The sequence below is a fragment of the Phoenix dactylifera genome, chromosome 1 (assembly GCF_051530095.1).
Source record: "Phoenix dactylifera cultivar Ajwa chromosome 1, Ajwa_hap1_PhDact_Kaust_v1.1, whole genome shotgun sequence".
In the NCBI taxonomy this organism is placed as follows: Eukaryota; Viridiplantae; Streptophyta; class Magnoliopsida; order Arecales; family Arecaceae; genus Phoenix; species Phoenix dactylifera.
The window spans coordinates 28990142-29013065 of NC_143190.1; the positions used below are offsets into that span (position 1 = coordinate 28990142).

General features: G+C 43.2%; 1 protein-coding gene across 1 annotated transcript in view; it reads left to right on the plus strand.

Moving 5' to 3' along the window:
• LOC149768562 (uncharacterized) overlaps positions 1 to 22924 on the plus strand; it is a 77478-nt gene that overhangs the window by 37891 nt on the left and 16663 nt on the right. Inside the window, exon 2 of the mRNA XM_089930430.1 lies at positions 10416 to 11334. Within this exon, the coding sequence (XP_089786556.1) occupies positions 10416 to 11334 (919 nt within the window). The remainder of the gene's footprint in view (positions 1 to 10415; positions 11335 to 22924) is intronic.

Consider the following 22924-nt stretch of genomic DNA (forward strand, 5'->3'; position numbering starts at 1 on the left):
AAAAAGGAACATTTTAGTACAATAATGCCAAAACAAAAACAAATACAATGTTCCTCAATCAAAGTTCAAAGTACATGATCAACACAAAATACATATGAGAACTAGATACATATCCTAGGCTCTAATCATAATGCTAATATCAGCCTAGGGGGTATCTAATGGCTGTGATCTAGTCCTCATCCTCCTAGCGTAAGTGGCGAGGGGAGGTCGAGCCTGATGGGACTGAGTCTGGCGTGGAGCTCGGTGAACTGGATGACTCTGTGCCGAAATCTCTAACTTAGCTGCCTGTGGCATAGATGGTCCATGAACCTCTCTCTCTCTCCGTAGAGCTCCTATCTGCTCTCTAAGATCACTGATCTCAGTAGTCATGATATCTAGTCTGCTCGTCAGCCCATCAGTGATAGTCCTCGCCTGAGCTGACATAAGCTCAGTCATCCTACTCCAAAACTCATCTATGTCTCCCGCAGGAACAGATGACGAAGGTCCAGCCTCTAAAGGTGCAGTAGGATGATCCGTATGCTCCTCATCCTCAGGGATGGGGTCTCCAATCTCTGGTGCATCACCTTGAATCCCAGCTCCAGTACGTACCCACTGCCCGTTCACCTTCTCGTAACCCATGCGAATAAGGGTTCGTGCAGTGTATGTATCAGTGAATAGTAGATGCCTGGAGATCTCTCCCTCTACAGATATATCGTGCTGTCGGAAGATCAAGGTGAGTATCATACCATAGGGTAGGGAGACTCTGGAGTTGCAGATCACCTTCCTCAGTATCATGGCCGGGAGATTCAGGGGAATACCCTGAATAATATGCTCCATCACAACTAGATCTCGCTCTGAAATGAGATCAAATCTTCCGCTCTTCGGAAAAAGAATCCGACCAATGAAGTTGTGCAACAACCTCATCTCTGCAGAAAGAGAGCTCGCTATAACTTGCTCCGAGTAGTCGAAGTCTTCATTCTCAAGAATTAATTGCAGGGCTCTCAACTTGTTTTCTGGCTTTTCTGGAGTTGCTCCTTCGCAGGGAAGATGAAGCAACTCACTCAAACTCTCTTCGGAAACTCGAACCCTAACTTCTCGAACTTCCGATATGAGCCCTCCCATCCCAGTTTTGAGGAAGGCATAGAACTCCCGAACTAGTCCGGGGTAGATCACCACATCTAGGGAGCAAAGATACTCCCAACCTTGCCTTCGGATCCATTCCCCTAAATGGAACCCTTCTTGATCCAAGAACTCGGAATGGATCCTTCTCCCCGTTGTAACCGGTCTCCCCGCAAACTTTGCAAGTTGTACTGAAGGGGAGGGAGGAGGAGGTGGCTCTACACGTGTCTCACCTTGTGGAGACACTATAGATGGCTCTGTAGCTTCCCTTTCCGCACGTTGGATCCGTGAGACTCTTCCGGATCGCTTGGCTACGGCTCTCTTGGGTCCCATTTCTCCAAGATCTTGAAGTAATCTACTGTTTGGAGATGATTGGAGGAGATTTGAGAGTGGGGAATAGGGTTTTCGGAAGAGGACAAAGCGAAAACAGTGCCCTAGATAGCTCACGGGTCCCCCTTTTAATAGTGGGGTCCCGACGTTGGGTCGACTCAAGGATTTTCTTGGGTCGACTCAACGTTGGGTCGACCCTATTCTGGGTTGGGTCGACCCAAGTTCAGAATTTTTTCTTTTCTCTTCCTTTTCCCTTCTAAAAATTTTTTTTGCTTCCAATCCTTATAAATTCTTTCTAGGACAATGATACATGAGTAAGAAATCTATAGATGACAAGTTTGACTCATGTTTCATGGGTTTTTAGAAATGGGAGGAATGTATCATGAGACTGTTAGATGTATGCCCTAGAAGCCAATTTGGCTGACACATTGTTGATTCTAGGGACATAATTTTGTACTTGACTATTTATTATTGAATAAATAAAAGGCATCTTTTCATTTATATTGTTTATGTGTCTATGAATCGTCCAAGAAATTAATAAGATGATGATACATATTCTCAAGAGTTGAGAATTTGAGCCATGTATCATTGGTGATTAATTTCTAAATGCTCCTGATCAATGGATCATCACGAGGACGGTGATCGATCCGATCAGTGCACAGATCACTTTCCTTCTGGATGGACGAGACTTGAGTCCACAGTGTAGGGACACTGAAGTGATAGTGCAGGTGCTTGTTAGAGAACAAGGGTACTGAGCGTGACCAAGACAAGAAGTTACTTGGACGTCTATCCACTCGTCAGTGACTTGCTTGATGTTGCAGTAGTATGACTGGTCCTTTGACCTGCGGTGCTTCGGCTACTCACAGTGAGGTTATTGTAGTTTGACTACACGTATACATGGTCTCTAGTCATATGGGTCCTTGTAGTGTAGATTGGCTGCAGTAAGTTCACTGTAGGAGTAGGGTATGCACTTACATGGAATCTATCGACCTTGATAGAAGAGGAGTGATCCTATGTGATTTGTTAGACTGAGTTCTAAGACCTTGGCCAGGGCAGTAATATAAAGTGGAGAAAGAGTTTTCCACTATCGAACTCGAGTCAAATAAATCTTGACATATGACAGACGAAGGAGTTTGACGAGTTATCCGTGACCTCCGTCCTGTAGGGATCCACGATAGAAGGATTGTATCAGATGATAACTGCACCTAGAGGTTCATCATTCTATTTTGCTGGGTAGCCACTACATGCTGCTAGGTGTCACTGGTGGATGGTGGGACTCATGGGGATTATCTTGATGATCGATAAACCCTAACGAGTTGAGTTGGAATCGTTCCAACCCATTGAAAGGAGTTTTCAATGATATTGTGATAGAGATCATAATATATCTCACTACCAGTCAGACTAGAACCTATGGGGTCACACACACTAGAAGTATTGACCGATCCGATGGTTGAAATCGTGATTAGGAATCACAAGTAATCAATTTGATTGATAAGAAGTTGAAGAAGGAACAAAGAGAATTAATTAATTGGACTTAAACACAAATCCTACTTCAAGTAGGATTCCTAGAGTCCTAATTGGATTAGGACTGGGAATCCTACTTGGAGTAGGACTGGAATTCCTACTTGGAATAGGATTCCTACAATCCTAATGAGATTAGAAATTTTGAATTAAAATAGGATTCCTACTTGGAGTAGGATTCCTAGAAATCCTAATTAGATTAGGACTTCGGATTCAAATAGAGTCCTAATTGGATTAGGACTAAAATTAAATATGTCCTAATTTGGATTAGGATTTCTTAAGTCACAATTAATTATTAATCTAATGAATCAATAAGACTCCTAATTGGATTAGGATTGAAGAGTTCAATTGAGTCAAAATTGATTTAAGTTCTAATTGGATTAGGACTTACCTAGATTGGATCCTAATTGGTTCACCCTTGGACTAAGCCTAATTGGATTAAGGCTTGACCACATTAGGGCATTTCAAACCCTACTTAATGTGGATTAGGGTTTACCATGTGGAGGGGGATATGCCCCTCCCTTTTCCATGTGGAGAAGGGAGAAGAGAGCCCCTCTTAGGAAATAACTCTAGGGCTCCTAGATTGTAGGAGCCCTAGATGGTTATAAAAAGGGGCAAAGGGGGCCGGCGCCCTAGATGAGCTCTCCCTCTCCTCTTCCATCACGTGGCCACCCCTCTCCCTTCCTTGGTTCAGCCGCCATCAGCAAAAGGAAAAGAAGAGGAGGCGTCTCCCTCCTCTTGGTCTTCTTCCTTGGCTCCAACGCATGAAAAGAGAAGAAGGCTGCAGGGGCTTTTGGTCTTCTTCCCATCTTCATCCTTCTTCTTCCTCCTCTCAAGCACAATCAAGGGTTGATTGAAAGAGAGGAGATCAGCCATCAAAAGAAGTCTTTGCAAGGGAGCTAGCACCCCGGGAAGACAAGAAAGCTTTGATCGGTCCTCTGCTTCGTGTGGATACCCGTAGAGGCCGGACGTTTGAACGGCTTCAAACGAACCATCATCCTAAAACCACGAATTCAGATTTGCGGTGATCATCTACCCGCGCAAGGTAAAGATCTGATCTTCCTAATAGTTTTAAAAAGTTTTAATTCTTACCTAATTACGAAAGGTCTCGAAACAACGTTCATGCGATGAACGTCGAACCCGTGCATGCCGATTCCGCTGCCATCTGATTTTTGTTTTGAAATATCAGCGGCATGGGCGGGTCCCCAACAGTGGTATCAGAGCCTAGGCTTCGTAGATTAAGGTAGGAATTAAATATCTAAAGGCTTATTAGATCTGAAAATTGAATGATCATGCATGCTGAAAAATTCTGCATGCAGATTTTTCAGGGGTGCTGATTTTTTGCATGCTGATTTTTATGTGATAAAAAGATGATTCTAATTGCATTGTTAATGGAATTACAAAGTTTAGAATCATGATTAGCATGATCAGCGACCTATGTCATGATATAATCAGTTAGTTTTCAGATCTGAAAATTATAATTGTTGCATACGGTGATGATCATAGGATTCAAACCCTTTTGGTATCAAATGTAATGACCTGCGATGTGATCTGCGATATCATGTAATTTTTCAGATGCTTGCATGCATCTTATTTGATGTTTTGAGAGGCCTGCGTGCCTCCTAAAAGGAGATGTAATTTATTTTTATTTTTATTTTACATCTGGTTGTATTTCTGTGATGTGATGTACATCAACGATCAAGTTGAAGCAAAGGCATGAGATGAAAGGTGATCTAAGCGGTTGATGGCGATGGGATCAAGAGTTGATCAAGGATCGAATCAAGGAGGCTTAGAACCAATTCAAGAGTTGAAGACCACTTGATCGATTGATGTGCATGTGCTTGTAATACGACCTAATTAGAATCCATGATCATCACCTATTTAAAGTTTAGCTTTAATTTGATGCTGCGATTATAACTGCCTGCAATGCGCCGTTTGCATGTGATGTGAATGAGAGTCGGGTAGATAGGCTTACATGTGATGTAGCAAACCCAATTGAGACCTAAATCAAAACCTCCTCAATCAAGTCGAGAGTGAACCGACATGAGCAAGTCATATTAGATTAATTGATCTAATTGGTGTCTAGGAAAGCATGAAAGGTGGTTACTTAATTAGGACCTTACTCTCTGAGTAAGGGGAGCCTCCCACCTGCTTACCTGGCCAATTGTTCGATTACCTCTTATGAAGGGCTCAAGTTGCAAACACTAAGACCTGATTAACCAATATTAAGTCAATAGGTCTTCCACTGTAGTAGAGCTGCTAAGGCCTTTCTGATGTTGATTTGTCTCGGCTGGACACAGTGGTCAAGTTGCATCGGGGGGCTGGACCTCTCTATAGACATGAGATGTTGTAGGGTAAAGGTGGGGTTGGGCACCAATAACTGTTAGGTGAGGACCCAATGACGACTTTATTCCTACGGTTATACGGTGGGCCTGACTTAACTAAGAAATGGGACCAATAACTGTTAGGTGAGGTTTTCATGGCTTAGAGACCAAGTTACACTGCAACATGCTTGAGAAGCATTGTACAAGAGTTGTACATTCATCAATCTATGTGTCACCAATAACTGTTAGGTGAGGTGGCATGTAAATCGGTGGGACCGCAGTACCCACTAGAAATCCTAGTCGTGTGGGATTTCCGTTTTCCTACCAGGGGAGTGTGAGGAATTCGAGAAAATAGTGGGAGTTACATTTGTTCTAAAAGACCTTAGAACAGATTAGGATCAAGTACAAAAGTCTAACTAAAATCTTTACTCTCTGCAGATACAATGTCAGCTTCAAACCCTTTGACCCGTATTCTTGAGACCAACCGACTGACCGGAACCAATTACAAGGACTGGCTTAGAAATCTCAAAATTATTTTGGACTGTGAGAAAATAGGCTACATACTCGATTCAGATATCCCCACACTACCAACACGTCCTACTGATGTTCAGCGTGAGATGCATAAAAGGTGGTTGGATGATGTCATTAGAGTAAAATGCTATATGATGGCATCAATGTCAAATGAACTCCAATGCCAGCATGAAAATATGAAGACTGCTAGGGACATACTGGCACACCTGCAAGAGTTGTATGGTGAGCAGAGTCGCTCAGCTCGTTTTGAAGTGTCCAAGAGGCTTTTCAAAGCGAAGATGCGCGAAGGGCAGTCTGTCCATGATCACGGTCTGACCATGATCAAGGACCTAGAGGAGCTTGAGAAGCTCGGTATGGACATGCACAAGAAATTACAAGTGGATTTGATCCTACAGTCACTGCCTAATTCATTTGGTCAGTTTATAGTAAACTACCACATGAATAAGATTGAATGCACTAAGACTGAACTAATCAACATGTTGGTAACTGCTGAGGGAGCCTTGAAAGGTTCAAGGGGCAATGTTCTTGCTGCTGAGTTGACTTCTGTTTCCAAGAAAAAGTCTACTTGGAAGAAAAAGAAGCCTGCTAAGAAGCAGAAGAAAGACAAGAAGCCAAAGAAGGAAGTTAAAAAAAAAAAAAGGCTAACGACAAAGGAAAATGTTTCCACTGCAATGTCGAAGGCCACTGGAAGAGAAACTGTCCTTCCTACCTCGAGAGCCTGAAGAACAAGAAAGGTGACACACCTTCAGAAGGTATAGACTTGCTCATAATTGAAAGTAATCTAACGGTTTCTTCTACTTCTAGTTGGGTTATAGATTCTGGTTCTAGTGCTCATCTGTGCACTACCATGCAGAGTCTAAAGAAAAGTAGAAGGCTGGCGGAAGGTGCGGTAACCCTTCGGGTTGGCAACGGGGTAAAAGTTGCTGCTGTGGCTGTGGGCACCTACCATCTGCGACTACCGTCTGGATTTAGTTTAATACTTAAAGACTGCTATTATGTACCTGTTGCTAGCAGAAATTTGATTTCTGTTTCATGTCTAGCACAGAAAGGTCTTGTTTTTACATTTGACAAAGACTGCTGTTCTATTTATTTAAGAAATAAAATAGTCGCACGTGGTTTTATGATTGACAGTCTCTATCATTTACATATGGATATATCTGCGAATGTTACCGAGCAAGAAGTGAATGCCAAAGGATCCAAAAGATCCAGAGATGAGATAAACCAAAGATATTTGTGGCACCTCAGACTTGGCCATATTGGAGAAGACAGAATGAACAAAATGGATAAAGATGGGCTTTTAGGCTCATTGACTTCCGAGTCATATCCAGTTTGCGAGTCCTGTCTTCAAGGAAAAATGGCTAGACTGCCCTTTGTAGGACATGGGGAGAGGACCACTGAAATACTTATCCTAGTACATACAGATGTATGTGGCCCATTCGATGTGCTAGCCAGGGGACGTTATTCTTACTTCATTACCTTTACCGATGATTATTCACAGTATGGGTATGTGTATCTTATGAGACACAAGTCTGAATCCTTTGAAAAGTTCAAAGAGTTCAAGAATGAAGTAGAAAAACAAACTGAAAAACCTCTTAAGGCTCTTCGATCAGATCGAGGAGGAGAATACCTTAGTGGGGAATTCCGGGACTATCTCAAAGAAAATGGCATAGTCTCACAATGGACACCTCCGGGCACACCTCAACTTAACGGAGTGTCAGAGAGGAGGAATCGGACCCTGTTGGACATGGTCAGGTCCATGATGAGCTTCACTGATTTACCTATGTTCCTTTGGGAAGATGCCTTACTCACAGCGATTTATTTATTGAATAGAGTTTCCTCTAAATCCGTTCCTACCACACCGTATAAGATATGGCATGGTAAGAAACCAAGTCTTGGTCATCTCAAGATTTGGGGATGTCCGGCCCACGTCAAGCGACTACAGGCAGACAAGTTAGAGGTTAGGACCATAAGTGCTCGTTTTATAGGATATCCTAAAGAGTCATTAGGATACAATTTTTTCGTCTCAGAGGATCACAATGTGTTTGTGAGCCGTCATGCCATCTTCCTGGAAAATCAGTTTATCCTTGATAGAGGCAGTGGGAGGAAAATTGAGCTTGAAGAGAAAGTCTCTGAAAAGCAACGAGTTGTGGAGTGATCGATTAAAATCCCGTTTGATTTTGATGAGCTCAAAGCATTGGAGTATATCTTGTGATTACTAATGAATTCAATTGAGTGTTTCAGTGAAAATCCTGTCCAAGTGTCTCTAGACTTGGTTCATAGCATTTTGGATAAGTTAAGAAGTCTGCATGAACCAATGTCTGAGATACGAGTCGACTCCCGAGTTTCACGAGTCGACTCCAAGCGTATCAAGGTCACTGGCACGAGCTCGAGTCGACTCCTGATCAGTACGAGTCGACTCCGACTGAAAACAGACAGAAGGACAGAAGAGCAGTTTTTCAGGTCTGAGATTCGAGTCGACTCCAGTGGAACGCGAGTCGACTCCCAGCGGTACACACAGAAAAAGTCAGAGAGCATTTTATGGACTCTGAGATTCGAGTCGACTCCAGTGGAACGCGAGTCGACTCCCAGCGGTACACAAAGAAAAAGTCAGAGAGCATTTTATGGACTCTGAGATTCGAGTCGACTCCCGCAGTACGCGAGTCGACTCCGAGACTGTGCGACCATCGACAGACAGAAGACCATGTTACTGCCTCCCAGACAGCTCGAGTCGACTCCCAGACAGCTCGAGTCGACTCCAAGACAAGCTTCACGTCAAAAGGCAGAAGACCAACTTTCGGAAACTGAGAGCCGAGTCGACTCCAAGGAAGTTCGAGTCGACTCCAAGACTGGATGAGCCAAAAGACAGAGAATCGGGAGTTCGGGCTCTGAGATTCGAGTCGACTCCCAGGACAGTCGAGTCGACTCGAGTGGACAAAATTCAAATTTGGATCCACGGACTACAGAGGATGAGCCGACTCCAAAATTGCCAGGTCAGCGCCAGAAGTTGGCGAGTCGACTCCGGGTCAAGACGAGTCGACTCCCAGTCAAGACGGCAACTTTAATTCAAACTGGGAACAGTTGCCGAGTCGACTCCGGAAAAGCTCGAGTCGACTCCTGCTACAGCCGAGTCGACTCCTGATCGCGCGAGTCGACTCCAACCCACCAACGGTCACATTGTCAGGCTGCGCAGAGTGTGCAGAACGGCCAGAAAAAGCAGAGTAACGGCTAGTTTCCGTGGGGGTTGGCTTAAATAGCCACAGAAGACTGTAGCAAGGTACAGAACACACATTCCACTCCTAGCATTCAAGTCTTCAAGCTCTCTAAGTGCTCTTCAACGAGAAAAAGGGAAGATCTGCATTTACTGCTCCACCAACATCTTCCCAGCATTCAAAGCTTCCTCCTCCTGCTTTCAAGTCGATCACTCTTTCAAGAGGAGACCGGAGTTCCAGAAGCCACACCTCTTCACCATCTTAAAAGCGTTTGAGGGCTTCTAACTCCTTTACGATTATATTGTTTTAAATCTGCTTTTTGAGAAGCTATTTTCTGTTTTCTTCTATCTCGTGTATTTACTTGATTCAATCGGGGGATTGAATCAAGGGTATTAAGGTTGGTTGGTGAGCCGGTTTAAAACCAACGAGTGTAAGGGTTTGATTGTGAGCCCGGGAAAACAATCGGGGTTGGTTCTAGTCGGTGAGCCTGGAAAAACCGACCGAGTTCGTTGTGAGCTCGTAAAACAACAAGTTCGGTTGTGAGCTTGCAAAACAACCGGCTGTAATCCAAGGGGGTTATAGTGAAATTCCCAAGTGAGACTTGGGGAGTGGACGTAGGAGCAAGGGTTAGCTCCGAACCACTATAAAACTTTGCATTTGTAGTGCATTGTCTCTCATCTTCTTCCCCACACATTACTCACAGCACTTAGCTTTAATTAAATAACTGGCTATAGTATTTAGTTAATCATCCACAAAGTTTTAACTAGCTAAGTTAATTTAAAAACCCAATTCACCCCCCCCCTCTTGGGTTGTCTATCTGGGCAACAAGTGGTATCAGAGCCAAAAACTCTTCCACTCAAGAGTTAAAAGATCAAAATGACAACCCCATTTGGATCTTCTCCCACATTGAGGGTCAGTCCACCCAAAGACCTCCTTTCTTCAATGGATCCGACTACTCATACTGGAAGGCTAGGATGAGAATATTCATCCAAGCCCAAGACTATGAGATGTGGACCATTGTAGTGAATGGCCCATACATCCCATCCACATATGTAGAGGGTGTTAAGGTACCCAAACTAGAAACGGATTGGGATGAACATGACATGAGGAAGGCACAACTAAACTCTAAAGCAATGAATGTGTTTTATTGTGCCTTAGACCGTAATGAATTCAATAGAGTTTCAACTTGTAATTCTGCAAAAGAAATTTGGGACAGACTTGAAGTGACCCATGAGGGCACGAATCAAGTCAAGGAATCCAAAATTAACATCTTGGTTCATAAATATGAACTATTTAAAATGGATTCAAATGAAACAATTACAAGCATGTTCACTAGGTTTACTGATATTGTCAATTGCCTAAAAAGCCTTGGCAAGAACTATACTAACAGTGAACTTGTCAGGAAAATCCTTCGGTGTCTACCAAGGTCGTGGAAAGCCAAGGTGACGGCGATCCAAGAAGCTAAAGACTTGAACAAGCTTCAACTTGAAGAGCTCCTTGGATCCCTGATGACGCATGAGCTTACCATGAAACAACACAACGAGGAAGAGTCCTCCCATAAGAAAAAGGTAATAGCTTTAAAATCTACTTCTTCTAACAAGGACCTGTCTTGCAGCAGCAGCAGTGAAGAGGAAGAAGATGAGGAAGATGGTGGTGAGGCACTTCTTGTGCGCAAGTTCAAGAAGTTTATCAACCACAAGAAGACGTATCATCAAAGGAGAGGTCCCTCAAATTCCTACCGCAGAGACAAAGGTAAGGAAAGGGAAAATGAGGGGATTGGGTGTTACGAGTGCAAGAAGCCGGGACACATAAGAGCAGAGTGCCCCTTACTGAAGAAGGGGAGTAAGTACAAGAAGAAGAAGGCACTTGTCACCACCCTATCGGACTCCGACGCATCATCTTCATCATCGGATGAAGAACAAGAAGAGAAGGCCAATTTCTGTTTCATGGCCAACGAAAATGAGGAGTGTCTTGCAGCCAAGGTCAACAAAAACTGCTGGTATTTGGATAGTGGCTGTTCAAGGCACATGACGGGTGATAAAGATCAATTTTTCACCCTTGAAGCTAAGAAGGGAGGTGCTGTGACTTTTGGAGACAACAACCAAGGTCACATCATTGGTATTGGTAAAGTTCAAATCACCCCTTCTACCTTTATAGATAGTGTTAGATATGTTGATGGTCTTAAGCATAACTTGTTAAGCATTAGTCAATTATGTGATAAAGGATATGATGTTATGTTTAAACCATCACTATGTATTATAACAAATCCTAATGATAATAGTTTAGTTTTTAAAGGGATGAGACGTGGAAATGTATATGTGGTAGATCTAGAAGACCTTACAAAACATAACCAATGTTTAGTTGTTAATGAAACTAAAGAAAATGATGCTAGTTGGTTATGGCACCGTAAGTTAGGTCATGCAAGCATGGACACAATAACTAAACTAGTTAAAAGAGACTCCGTGATAGGTTTGCCAAAATTAAAATTTGAAAAGAACAAAATATGTGAAGCATGTCAATTTGGCAAACAATCTAGAAACTCTTTTAAATCCATAAAATGTGTCTCTACTTCTAGGCCTCTAGAATTACTACACATGGACCTATTTGGTCCAACTAGAACAACAAGCCTAGGTGGAAATAAATATGGTCTAGTTATAGTAGATGATTACTCTAGGTACACATGGGTCATGTTTCTAGCGCATAAGGATCAAGCATTTTCTATGTTTAAGAAGTTCCATAAGGAAGTAACAAATGCTAGAAAGTCCTCAGTTATAGCTATTAGAAGTGACCATGGTACCGAATTCGAAAATCAATTATTTGATGAATTTTGTAGTAAAAAGGGGATAACCCATAATTTCTCAGCACCTAGGACACCACAACAAAATGGAGTTGTGGAAAGGAAAAATAGAACCCTAGAGGAAATGGCTAGAACGATGTTATGTGAAAGTAACCTCCCTAAGTACTTTTGGGGAGAAGCCATTAATACTTCTTGCCATGTATTAAATAGAGTTCTATTAAGACCCATCATAAAGAAAACACCATATGAACTGTGAAAAAACAGAAAACCCAAGGTTAACTATTTTCATGTTTTCGGATGTAGGTGTTTTGTACATAATAATGGGAAAGATAATCTAGGGAAATTTGATCCAAAATCTGATGAAGGAATATTCCTAGGTTATTCTACAACTAGTAAAGCCTATAGAATCTTTAATAAAAGAACCCTAGTTATAGAAGAATCTATACATGTTGTTTTTGATGACTCTAGTGACATCTCATCTAGTAAGAAGGTTAATTTTGATGATGATATTGAAATACTTGAAGAAAAGATAGATGAGATGGGATTACAAGATGATAATCAAAAGTTGATTGAAGGAGAATCATCAAACCATTAGCCTATAGTGGATCATGGGCTAACTAAAGCTTGGAGGTATGCTCATGGGCATCCTAAGGAACTAATTCTAGATGATCCATCCCAACCCGTTAGGACTAGAGCATCCCTTAGAAATTTGAATAACCATCTAGCTTTTGTTTCACACTTTGAGCCCAAACATATAGAAGAAGCCGAAAATGATGTAAATTGGATAAATGCAATGCAAGAAGAACTAAACCAATTTACTAGAAACAAAGTGTGGGATCTAGTAGAGAGACCTTCTGAATATTCAATTATAGGTACAAAATGGATATATAAAAATAAGCTAGATGAAAATGGAATTGTTATAAGGAATAAGGCTAGACTAGTAGCAAAGGGTTATAATCAAGAAGAAGGTATAGACTTTGATGAAACCTTTGCTCCCGTAGCTAGACTTGAGGCTATTAGACTATTATTAGCATATGCATGCTCTAAGGACTTCAAGCTATATCAAATGGATGTAAAAAGTGCTTTTCTAAATGGGTTTATTAATGAGGAGGTATATGTGGAACAACCTCCTGGTTTTGAAAATCATCAATACCCCAATCATGTGTATAAACTGAACAAAGCACTTTATGGACTAAAACAAGCACCTAGAGCATGGTATGAGAGACTTAGTAAATTTCTATTAGAACATGAATTCTCTAGGGGAAATGTAGATACAACATTATTTCTGAAAAAGAAAAATAAGGATATGTTATTAGTACAGATTTATGTTGATGATATCATTTTCGGTGCTACTAACAATCGCCTCTGCGAGGAATTTGCTGATTTGATGCAGAGTGAGTTTGAGATGAGCATGATGGGAGAGCTGAACTACTTCCTCGGGCTTCAAATCAAACAATCTGAAGGAGGCATCTTCATCAATCAAGCCAAATATATCAAGGAGATGCTCAAGAAGTTTGATATGGAGGGAAACAAGTCAATCAGCACCCCCATGAGCTCATCATGTAAGTTAGACCAAGATGAATCAGGTAAATCTGTAGATCAAAAACTTTATAGAGGTATGATAGGTTCTTTACTGTATCTTACTGCAAGTAGGCCTGATATTATGTTTAGTGTGTGCATGTGTGCTAGATATCAGGCTAATCCTAAAGAATCACACCTAGCTGCAGTTAAGAGAATCTTTAAATACTTAATAGGAACTAAGAACATAGGGCTGTGGTACTCTAAAGAATCTAGCCTAAACTTAATAGGGTACACAGATTCAGACTTCGCTGGATGTAAGCTTGATAGAAAAAGTACCAGCGGGTCTTGTCAATTTCTAGGAGAAAACCTAATCTCATGGTTTAGCAAGAAACAAAACTCGGTTGCATTATCCACTGCAGAAGCTGAATATGTTGCAGCCGGGAGTTGTTGTGCTCAAATCTTGTGGATTAAACAACAATTAGAAGATTATGGCATTAAACAAGATAAAATCCCCATTAATTGTGATAATACAAGTGCCATAAACCTAACTAAAAATCCAATTCAACACTCAAGAACTAAACACATTGAGATAAGACATCACTTCATAAGAGATCATGTATTGAATGGTGATGTGACTCTCCAATTTGTTTGTACTGATAATCAATTAGCAGATATTTTCACAAAACCCCTAAGTGAAGAGAGGTTCAGTGTACTTAGGAGGGGATTAGGAGTGATTGACCCATCCTAGTGGGAGTTTCCACTAGATTAATTGATTTTGATGGTTAAAATGAGGTTAAAATAGAGTTTCTATTCAATGATCATCAAATCAGATCCCAACTAGGTGATTTTCCCTCATTTGGCACGGTTATAGCATGATTTTTAAGTGCGTGCCAAGGTTAGAGACGACTCGAGTAAGTTTCAGAGCCGGCTCCTAAGGGGGAGTCGACTCGCGCATTTGGGGGAGTCGACTCGCAAAGTTGGCAGCTGAGGGGGAGTCGACTCGCACATTGTCGGGAGTCGACTCGAAGTCTACAGGCGCATAAGGAGAGTCGACTCGCGCATTTTCTGGAGTCGACTCGAGGTCGAGTCGACTCGCGACTCAGGGGAGTCGACTCGCAGTCGGGATCCGACTTTTTAACCCTAAGTTTGTTGTTTCGCAAACACTTTTTCTCAAGCCGCCACTGTTCACAAAGCCCTAGAGCCGACTCCTAGGTCATCCTCGATCATCTCCAAGCCCTTTTCCCGTCGATTCTTCGCCGGACATTGAGTTTCCGTCCGTTCCTAGGTCTTTTCAGGTCAGTCCCGAGCTTCCTCTATCGATCCTTCTTCGTTCTCTAGGTTTTCATCTCGTTTAGGTCAAGATGCCTCGCAAGGGAGTTGTTAGAAAGAGGTCCCGTCCCGTGGCCGGTCCCGAGCGGCGCTCCAAGGCGCGGCACGATCCCGCGTGGCAACCTCCTCCAGATCGTTCCCCGCCTAGGGTGGTTCATGTTAGGCCGTTGGCCGGGAAGGCCGTCACCTCCGGGAGGTATGTCACTTTCGACTATCTCTCCCGGGAAGGATTCACCATAGGCGATAGGCTTAGAGCCCAGGGTCTAGAGTACTTCCTCACCTTGGACCTTCCCACCTATCCTGGCCTAGTTCAAGAGTTCTACAGTACCATCCATCGGGGAGATGGAGGTATTGAGGGCACGGTATTAGGTGTCCCATTGCGTGTCACAGAGGACCCCATTGCCCATATCCTCCACCTTCCATTAGTAGGGGTGGCTCCTGCACATCCTGAGGATAGATTTGAGGCCCTTACGATCGTCTTAGGGCATCCACCTCAGTCTCCCGTAGATGAGGTATCTGCTAGCTCACTTCCTATTGAAGTGAGAATCCTTTTGAGCATTTTGTCCAGGTCCATCTTCCCTAAGACAGGGAGATTTGATTTTGTGAATGAGAGGGACCTAGCTATTATGTCTTACATTCTTCAGGACACCCCGGTCAACTTCCCCAAGCTCATTTATAGGTATATGTGTGAGCCCCTGGATAGACCTAGGCTCTCCCTCCCATACGGAATGATATTCACTCTTCTCTTTAGGCAGTACGAAATTTCCATTCCTGAGAAGGAACCCTCTCGTGCCTTGCGATGGACTGATCGCTTGGGTACGGGGACCATGCACAGGATGGGATTTCGGAAGAGAGAAGGGATCTGGGTTAGGAAGTCCACTCTCACCGCTTAGACCACCAGACCATCACCCAGTCCTGAGCCAGATTCTGACTACCCAGAGTTCCCAGACCATCCAGACCTTCCATCCACTCCTCCTGCTCCTACCACCTCTGCCGGACCTTCCTCCTCAGCTCCACCATCTATGGAGGTCCGTATTGATCCAGAGCAGCTCCGGGAGCTGCGGCAGGAGATCGTCCGAGATTTGAGGGACGAGCTGCTCCGAGAGCTCCGAGGTTCCGTGCCAGCTCCCACTCCTGCACCCACTCCATCCTCAGCATTGGTCCCATCCTTGACAGCCGTGACAGACATGACGGCTGAGGTGCGGCAGGAGATCTACAACATTAGGACCCTGGTGCAGGCCCAGTTCCACAGCATGAGCGAGGTCACGAGCACCACGAGGAGGATGCGGGATGACATCCGCCGTGACATGCACACCACCACCGAGGGGGCCGAGCGCTTGTCGAATGTGCTCATCGACAAGCTGGACGCACTTCAGACCTCGGTGACTGGGCTTCAGACGTCGGTGACTGAGCTCTCCACTACACATAGCAGAGCCACGACGTCTATTATCACGCAGCTGGGCCATGTTACAGAGGCAGTCGCCCTCCTCATGGAGCAGAGCCGATCGAGAGGAGGAGCTACATCCTCCAGAGGAGGAGATGTATCCTCGAGAGGGGGAGCCACATCCTCCAGAGGAGGAGATGTATCCTCGAGAGGGGGAGCCACATCCTCCAGAGGAGGAGATGTATCCTCGAGAGGGGGAGCCACATCCTCGAGGAGGTCATAGATGATTTTGAGTTGTGTTTTGTCTTCTTTTGTATTGTTCTTGCTTTACCTATTGTATGCTCAAATGTATTCACCTTCATATCAATACAATGAGTAGACATCTTATCTTCATTTCTGTGCCATTTGATGATTGACTGTGCCATTTGTGCCATTGATTGTGTGTGATTACCTCCTTTTTGGTATGATGACAAAAAGGGGGAGAAATGTGTAAGTATAAAATATGTAAAAGGGGAGAAATATTAAAAAATATGTAAAAGAAATCAATGGAAATAAATAAAACGATAAACTCTTAAAAACACACATAAATTTGTTCTAAGTGGATTCGGTACCTCGAGGCTCATTATCTCTCTTTTGGGGCTCCTAATGGAGTAATCTCCAGAATCTATTCAAGGGATATTCGGAGATTAGCTGAATCCTACTCAAGAACAAATTGACAGATTTTTCCTCTAAAAACAAAAATTTTAGTTCAAAAATTTCAAAGCATTAAAAGAAAATTCAGAAAATCAAAACATAGTTGAATGCATATGTTGATTGGGAGAATCTGAATTTTAATCAAGCTAAATCATTAATGTCATATAAGCCAAACAATTGATTGCAGAATATGAAGGCTTATATAATTCCAAATGAAAGGGGGAACTTTAACTCCGAAATTTAATGTTTCACTCCTTTCAAACTTGGATAAATTAAATTATCAGACATTTGAATTCATTTATGGAGTTTATTTCATTATTTACTGAGCAACTCATTTTACATATACTCAAAGTTTTGTCATCATCAAAAAGGGGGAGATTGTGGAGTGATCGATTAAAACCCCGTTTGATTTTGATGAGCTCAAAGCATTGGAGTATATCTTGTGATTACTAATGAATTCAATTGAGTGTTTCAGTGAAAATCCTGTCCAAGTGTCTCTAGACTTGGTTCATAGCATTTTGGATAAGTTAAGAAGTCTGCATGAACCAATGTATGAGATACGAGTCGACTCCCGAGTTTCACGAGTCGACTCCAAGCGTATCAAGGTCACTGGCACGAGCTCGAGTCGACTCCTGATCAGTACGAGTCGACTCCGACTGAAAACAGACAGAAGGACAGAAGAGCAGTTTTTCAGGTCTGAGATTCGAGTCGACTCCAGTGGAACGCGAGTCGACTCCCAGCGGTACATACAGAAAAAGTCAGAGAGCATTTTATGGACTCTGAGATTCGAGTCAACTCCAGTGGAACGCGAGTCGACTCCCAGCGGTACACAAAGAAAAAGTCAGAGAGCATTTTATGGACTCTGAGATTCGAGTCGACTCCCGCAGTACGCGAGTCGACTCCGAGACTGTGCGACCATCGACAGACAGAAGACCATGTTACTGCCTCTGAGATTCGAGTCGACTCCCAGACAGCTCGAGTCGACTCCAAGACAAGCTTCACGTCAAAAGGCAGAAGACCAACTTTCGGAAACTGAGAGCCGAGTCGACTCCAAGGAAGTTCGAGTCGACTCCAAGACTGGATGAGCCAAAAGACAGAGAATCGGGAGTTCGGGCTCTGAGATTCGAGTCGACTCCCAGGACAGTCGAGTCGACTCGAGTGGACAAAATTCAAATTTGGATCCACGGACTACAGAGGATGAGCCGACTCCAAAATTGCCAGGTCAGCGCCAGAAGTTGGCGAGTCGACTCCGGGTCAAGACGAGTCGACTCCCAGTCAAGACGGCAACTTTAATTCAAACTGGGAACAGTTGCCGAGTCGACTCCGAAAAAGCTCGAGTCGACTCCTGCTACAGCCGAGTCGACTCCTGATCGCGCGAGTCGACTCCAACCCACCAACGGTCACATTGTCAGGCTGCGCAGAGTGTGCAGAACGGCCAGAAAAAGCAGAGTAACGGCTAGTTTCCGTGGGGGTTGGCTTAAATAGCCACAGAAGACTGTAGCAAGGTAGAGAACACACATTCCACTCCTAGCATTCAAGTCTTCAAGCTCTCTAAGTGCTCTTCAACGAGAAAAAGGAAAGATCTGCATTTACTGCTCCACCAACATCTTCCCAGCATTCAAAGCTTCCTCCTCCTGCTTTCAAGTCGATCACTCTTTCAAGAGGAGACCGGAGTTCCAGAAGCCACACCTCTTCACCATCTTAAAAGCGTTTGAGGGCTTCTAACTCCTTTACGATTATATTGTTTTAAATCTGCTTTTTGAGAAGCTATTTTCTGTTTTCTTCTATCTCGTGTATTTACTTGATTCAATCGAGGGATTGAATCAAGGGGATTAAGGTTGGTTGGTGAGCCGGTTTAAAACCAACGAGTGTAAGGGTTTGATTGTGAGCCCGGGAAAACAATCGGGGTTGGTTCTAGTCGGTGAGCCTGGGAAAACCGACCGAGTTCGTTGTGAGCTCGTAAAACAAAAAGTTCGGTTGTGAGCTTGCAAAACAACCGGCTGTAATCCAAGGGGGTTATAGTGAAATTCCCAAGTGAGACTTGGGGAGTGGACGTAGGAGCAAGGGTTAGCTCCGAACCACTATAAAACTTTGCATTTGTAGTGCATTGTCTCTCATCTTCTTCCCCACACATTACTCACAGCACTTAGCTTTAATTAAATAACTGGCTATAGTATTTAGTTAATCATCCACAAAGTTTTAATTAGCTAAGTTAATTTAAAAACCCAATTCACCCCCCCCCCCTCTTGGGTTGTCTATCTGGGCAACACGAGTCATGGATCCTATAGAACCCATTCATACAGAGCCAGTACACGATGTCCCTCAACCACCTCGTAGATCTAGTAGGGTCTCCCATCCTCCTGATAGATACTTAGGTATACTAGAAGAGGATACCGAGGAAATGTTCCTAGTGGGAGATAGGGATCGCATACAGGATCCCAAAACCTACAACGAGGCGATATCTGATATCGATTCCGAGAAACTGCTTTCCTGAATGGATATCTTGATGAAGATATCTATATGGAACAGCATTTGGGTTTCACTTCCAGTAATGGAGATCACAAGGTCTGCAAGCTGCAAAGGTCCATCTATGGACTAAAGCAAGCATCTTGGAGTTGGAACACTCGTTTCGATGACGCAATCAAAACGTTTGACTTCATCAAAAACGAAGAGGAACCATGTGTTTACAAAAAGGTTAGTGGGAGTGCTGTCGTTTTTCTCGTACTGTACGTAGATGACATTCTCCTGATTGGGAATGATATTCCCATGCTAACCTCGGTCAAGGTCTGGTTGTCAAAAGAATTCTCCATGAAAGACCTTGGGGAAGCATCCTATATTTTGGGAATAAAGGTCTATAGAGATAGATCTAAAAGGATGCTTGCCCTTTCACAGAAGATGTACATAGAGGAGGTGCTGAAGAGGTTCAGCATGGAAAACTCCAAGAGGGGTCTCTTACCCCTAAGACATGGAATTCATCTCTCCAAGAAGATGTGCCCCAACACATCTGAAGAGATTCAACGCATGAGCAAGATTCCCTATGCATCGGCAATAGGAAGCCTCATGTATGCCATGTTGTGTGCACAACCTGATATAGCTCTTGCTGTGAGTGTCAAAAGCAGATATCAGTCGGATCCAGGCAAGAAGCACTGGATAGCTGTGAAGAACAGTCTTAAGTACTTGAGAAGAACTAAGGACATGTTCTTGGTCTTTGGGAGAAGATCAGAGTTGAAGGTAGAAGGATGCACACATATTGATGATAGAAAGTCTACATCAGAATATGTGCAATTGTGGTTCAGTAAATTGGAAGAGTTCCAAACAACCGATCATTATAGATTCTACCTTAGAAGCTGAATGTTAAGCCGAATCTAAGGGTGCAGCGGAAACCTTCTGATTAAAAGTTAATTGCAGAGTTAGGTGTAATGTCATTAGATGCCATAACACTTTACTGCGATAACATTGGCACCATAGCTCTTGCTGAGGAGCCAAGGTCTCATCAGAAGTCTAAGCATATAGAGCGGCGCTTTCACCTCATACGCGACTATGTGGAGAAGAAATATGTAGAGGTGCAGAGAGTAGACTCCGCGGATAACGTGGCAGACCCGTTCACTAAGCAGCTGAGTCAGCAAAAGACTGAAGCCCACCTTGAGAAGATGGGCCTAAGATATATGACCAATTGGCTTTAGTGCAAGTGGGAGATTGTTAGATGTATGCCCTAGAAGCCAATTTGGCTGACACATTGTTGATTCTAGGGACATAATTTTGTACTTGACTATTTATTATTGAATAAATAAAAGGCATCTTTTCATTCATATTGTTTATGTGTCTATGAATCGTCCAAGAAATTAATAAGATGATGATACATATTCTCAAGAGTTGAGAATTTGAGCCATGTATCATTGGTGATTAATTTCTAAATGCTCCTGATCAATGGATCATCACGAGGACGGTGATCGATCCGATCAGTGCACAGATCACTTTCCTTCTGGATGGACGAGACTTGAGTCCACAGTGTAGGGACACTGAAGTGATAGTGCAGGTGCTTGTTAGAGAACAAGGGTACTGAGCGTGACCAAGACAAGAAGTCACTTGGATGTCTATCCACTCGTCAGTGACTTGCTTGATGTTGCAGTAGTGTGACTGGTCCTTTGACCTGCGGTGCTTCGGCTACTCACAGTGAGGTTATTGTAGTTTGACTGCACACATACATGGTCTCTAGCCATATGGGTCCATGCAGTGTAGATTGGCTGCAGTAAGTTCACTGTAGGAGTAGGGTATGCACCTATAAGGAATCTATCGACCTTGATAGAAGAGGAGTGATCCTATGTGATTTGTTAGACTGAGTTCTAAGACCTTGGCCAGGGCAGTAATATAAAGTGAAAAAGGAGTTTTCCACTATCGAACTCGAGTCGAATAAATCTTGACATATGACAGACGATGGGGTTTGACGAGTTGTCCATGACCTCCGTCCTGTAGGGATCCACGATAGTAGGACTGTATCACATGTTAACTGCACCTAGAGGTTCATCATTCCATTCTGCTGGGTAGCCACTACATGCTGCTAGGTGTCACTGGTGGATGGTGGGACTCATAGGGATTATCTTGATGATCGATAAACCCTAACGAGTTGAGTTGGAATCGTTCCAACCCATTGAAAGGAATTTTCAATGATATTGTGATAGAGATCATAATATATCTCACTACCAGTCAGAATAGAACCTATGGGGTCACACACACTAGAAGTATTGACCGATCCGATGGTTGAAATCGTGATTAGGAATCACAAGTAATCAATTTGATTGATAAGAAGTTGAAGAAGGAACAAAGGGAATTAATTAATTGGACTTAAACACAAATCCTACTTCAGGTAGGATTCCTAGAGTCCTAATTGGATTAGGACTGGGAATCCTACTTGGAGTAGGACTGGAATTCCTACTTGGAATAGGATTCCTACAATCCTAATGAGATTAAAAATTTTGAATTAAAATAGGATTCCTACTTGGAGTAGGATTCCTAGAAATCCTAATTAGATTAGGACTTCGGATTCAAATAGAGTCCTAATTGGATTAGGACTAAAATTAAATATGTCCTAATTTGGATTAGGATTTCTGAAGTCACAATTAATTATTAATCTAATGAATCAATAAGACTCCTAATTGGATTAGGATTGAAGAGTTCAATTGAGTCAAAATTGATTTAAGTTCTAATTGGATTAGGACTTACCTAGATTGGATCCTAATTGGTTCACCCTTGGACTAAGCCTAATTGGATTAAGGCTTGACCACATTAGGGCATTTCAAACCCTACTTAATGTGGATTAGGGTTTACCATGAGGAGGGGGATATGCCCCTCCCTTTTCCATGTGGAGAAGGGAGAAGAGAGCCCCTCTTAGGAAATAACTCTAGGGCTCCTAGATTGTAGGAGCCCTAGATGGTTATAAAAAGGGGCAAAGGGGGCCGGCGCCCTAGATGAGCTCTCCCTCTCCTCTTCCATCACGTGGCCACCCCTCTCCCTTCCTTGGTTCAGCCGCCATCAGCAAAGGGAAAAGAAGAGGAGGCGTCTCCCTCCTCTTGGTCTTCTTCCTTGGCTCCAACGCATGAAAAGAGAAGAAGGCTGCAGGGGCTTTTGATCTTCTTCCCATCTTCATCCTTCTTCTTCCTCCTCTCAAGCACAATCAAGGGTTGATTGAAAGAGAGGAGATCAGCCATCAAAAGAAGTCTTTGCAAGGGAGCTAGCACCCCGGGAAGACAAGAAAGCTTTGATCGGTCCTCTGCTTCGTGTGGATACCCATAGAGGCCGGACGTTTGAACGGCTTCAAACGAACCATCATCCTAAAACCACGAATTCAGATTTGCGGTGATCATCTACCCGCGCAAGGTGAAGATCTGATCTTCCTAATAGTTTTAAAAAGTTTTAATTCTTTCCTAATTACGAAAGGTCTCGAAACAACGTTCATGCGATGAACGTCGAACCCGTGCATGCCGATTCCGCTGCCATCTGATTTTTGTTTTGAAATATCAGCGGCATGGGCGGGTCCCCAACAGAGACTGCTTGCTCCCTTTTATATCTCTTCAATAGAAAGGATCACATATGCTTAATTCCCTCCTAAGCGTGCAAAATCTATCTTCACTCAAAGGTTTTGTGAAAATGTCAGCTAATTGTTTCTCAGTACATATATGCTCAATACATA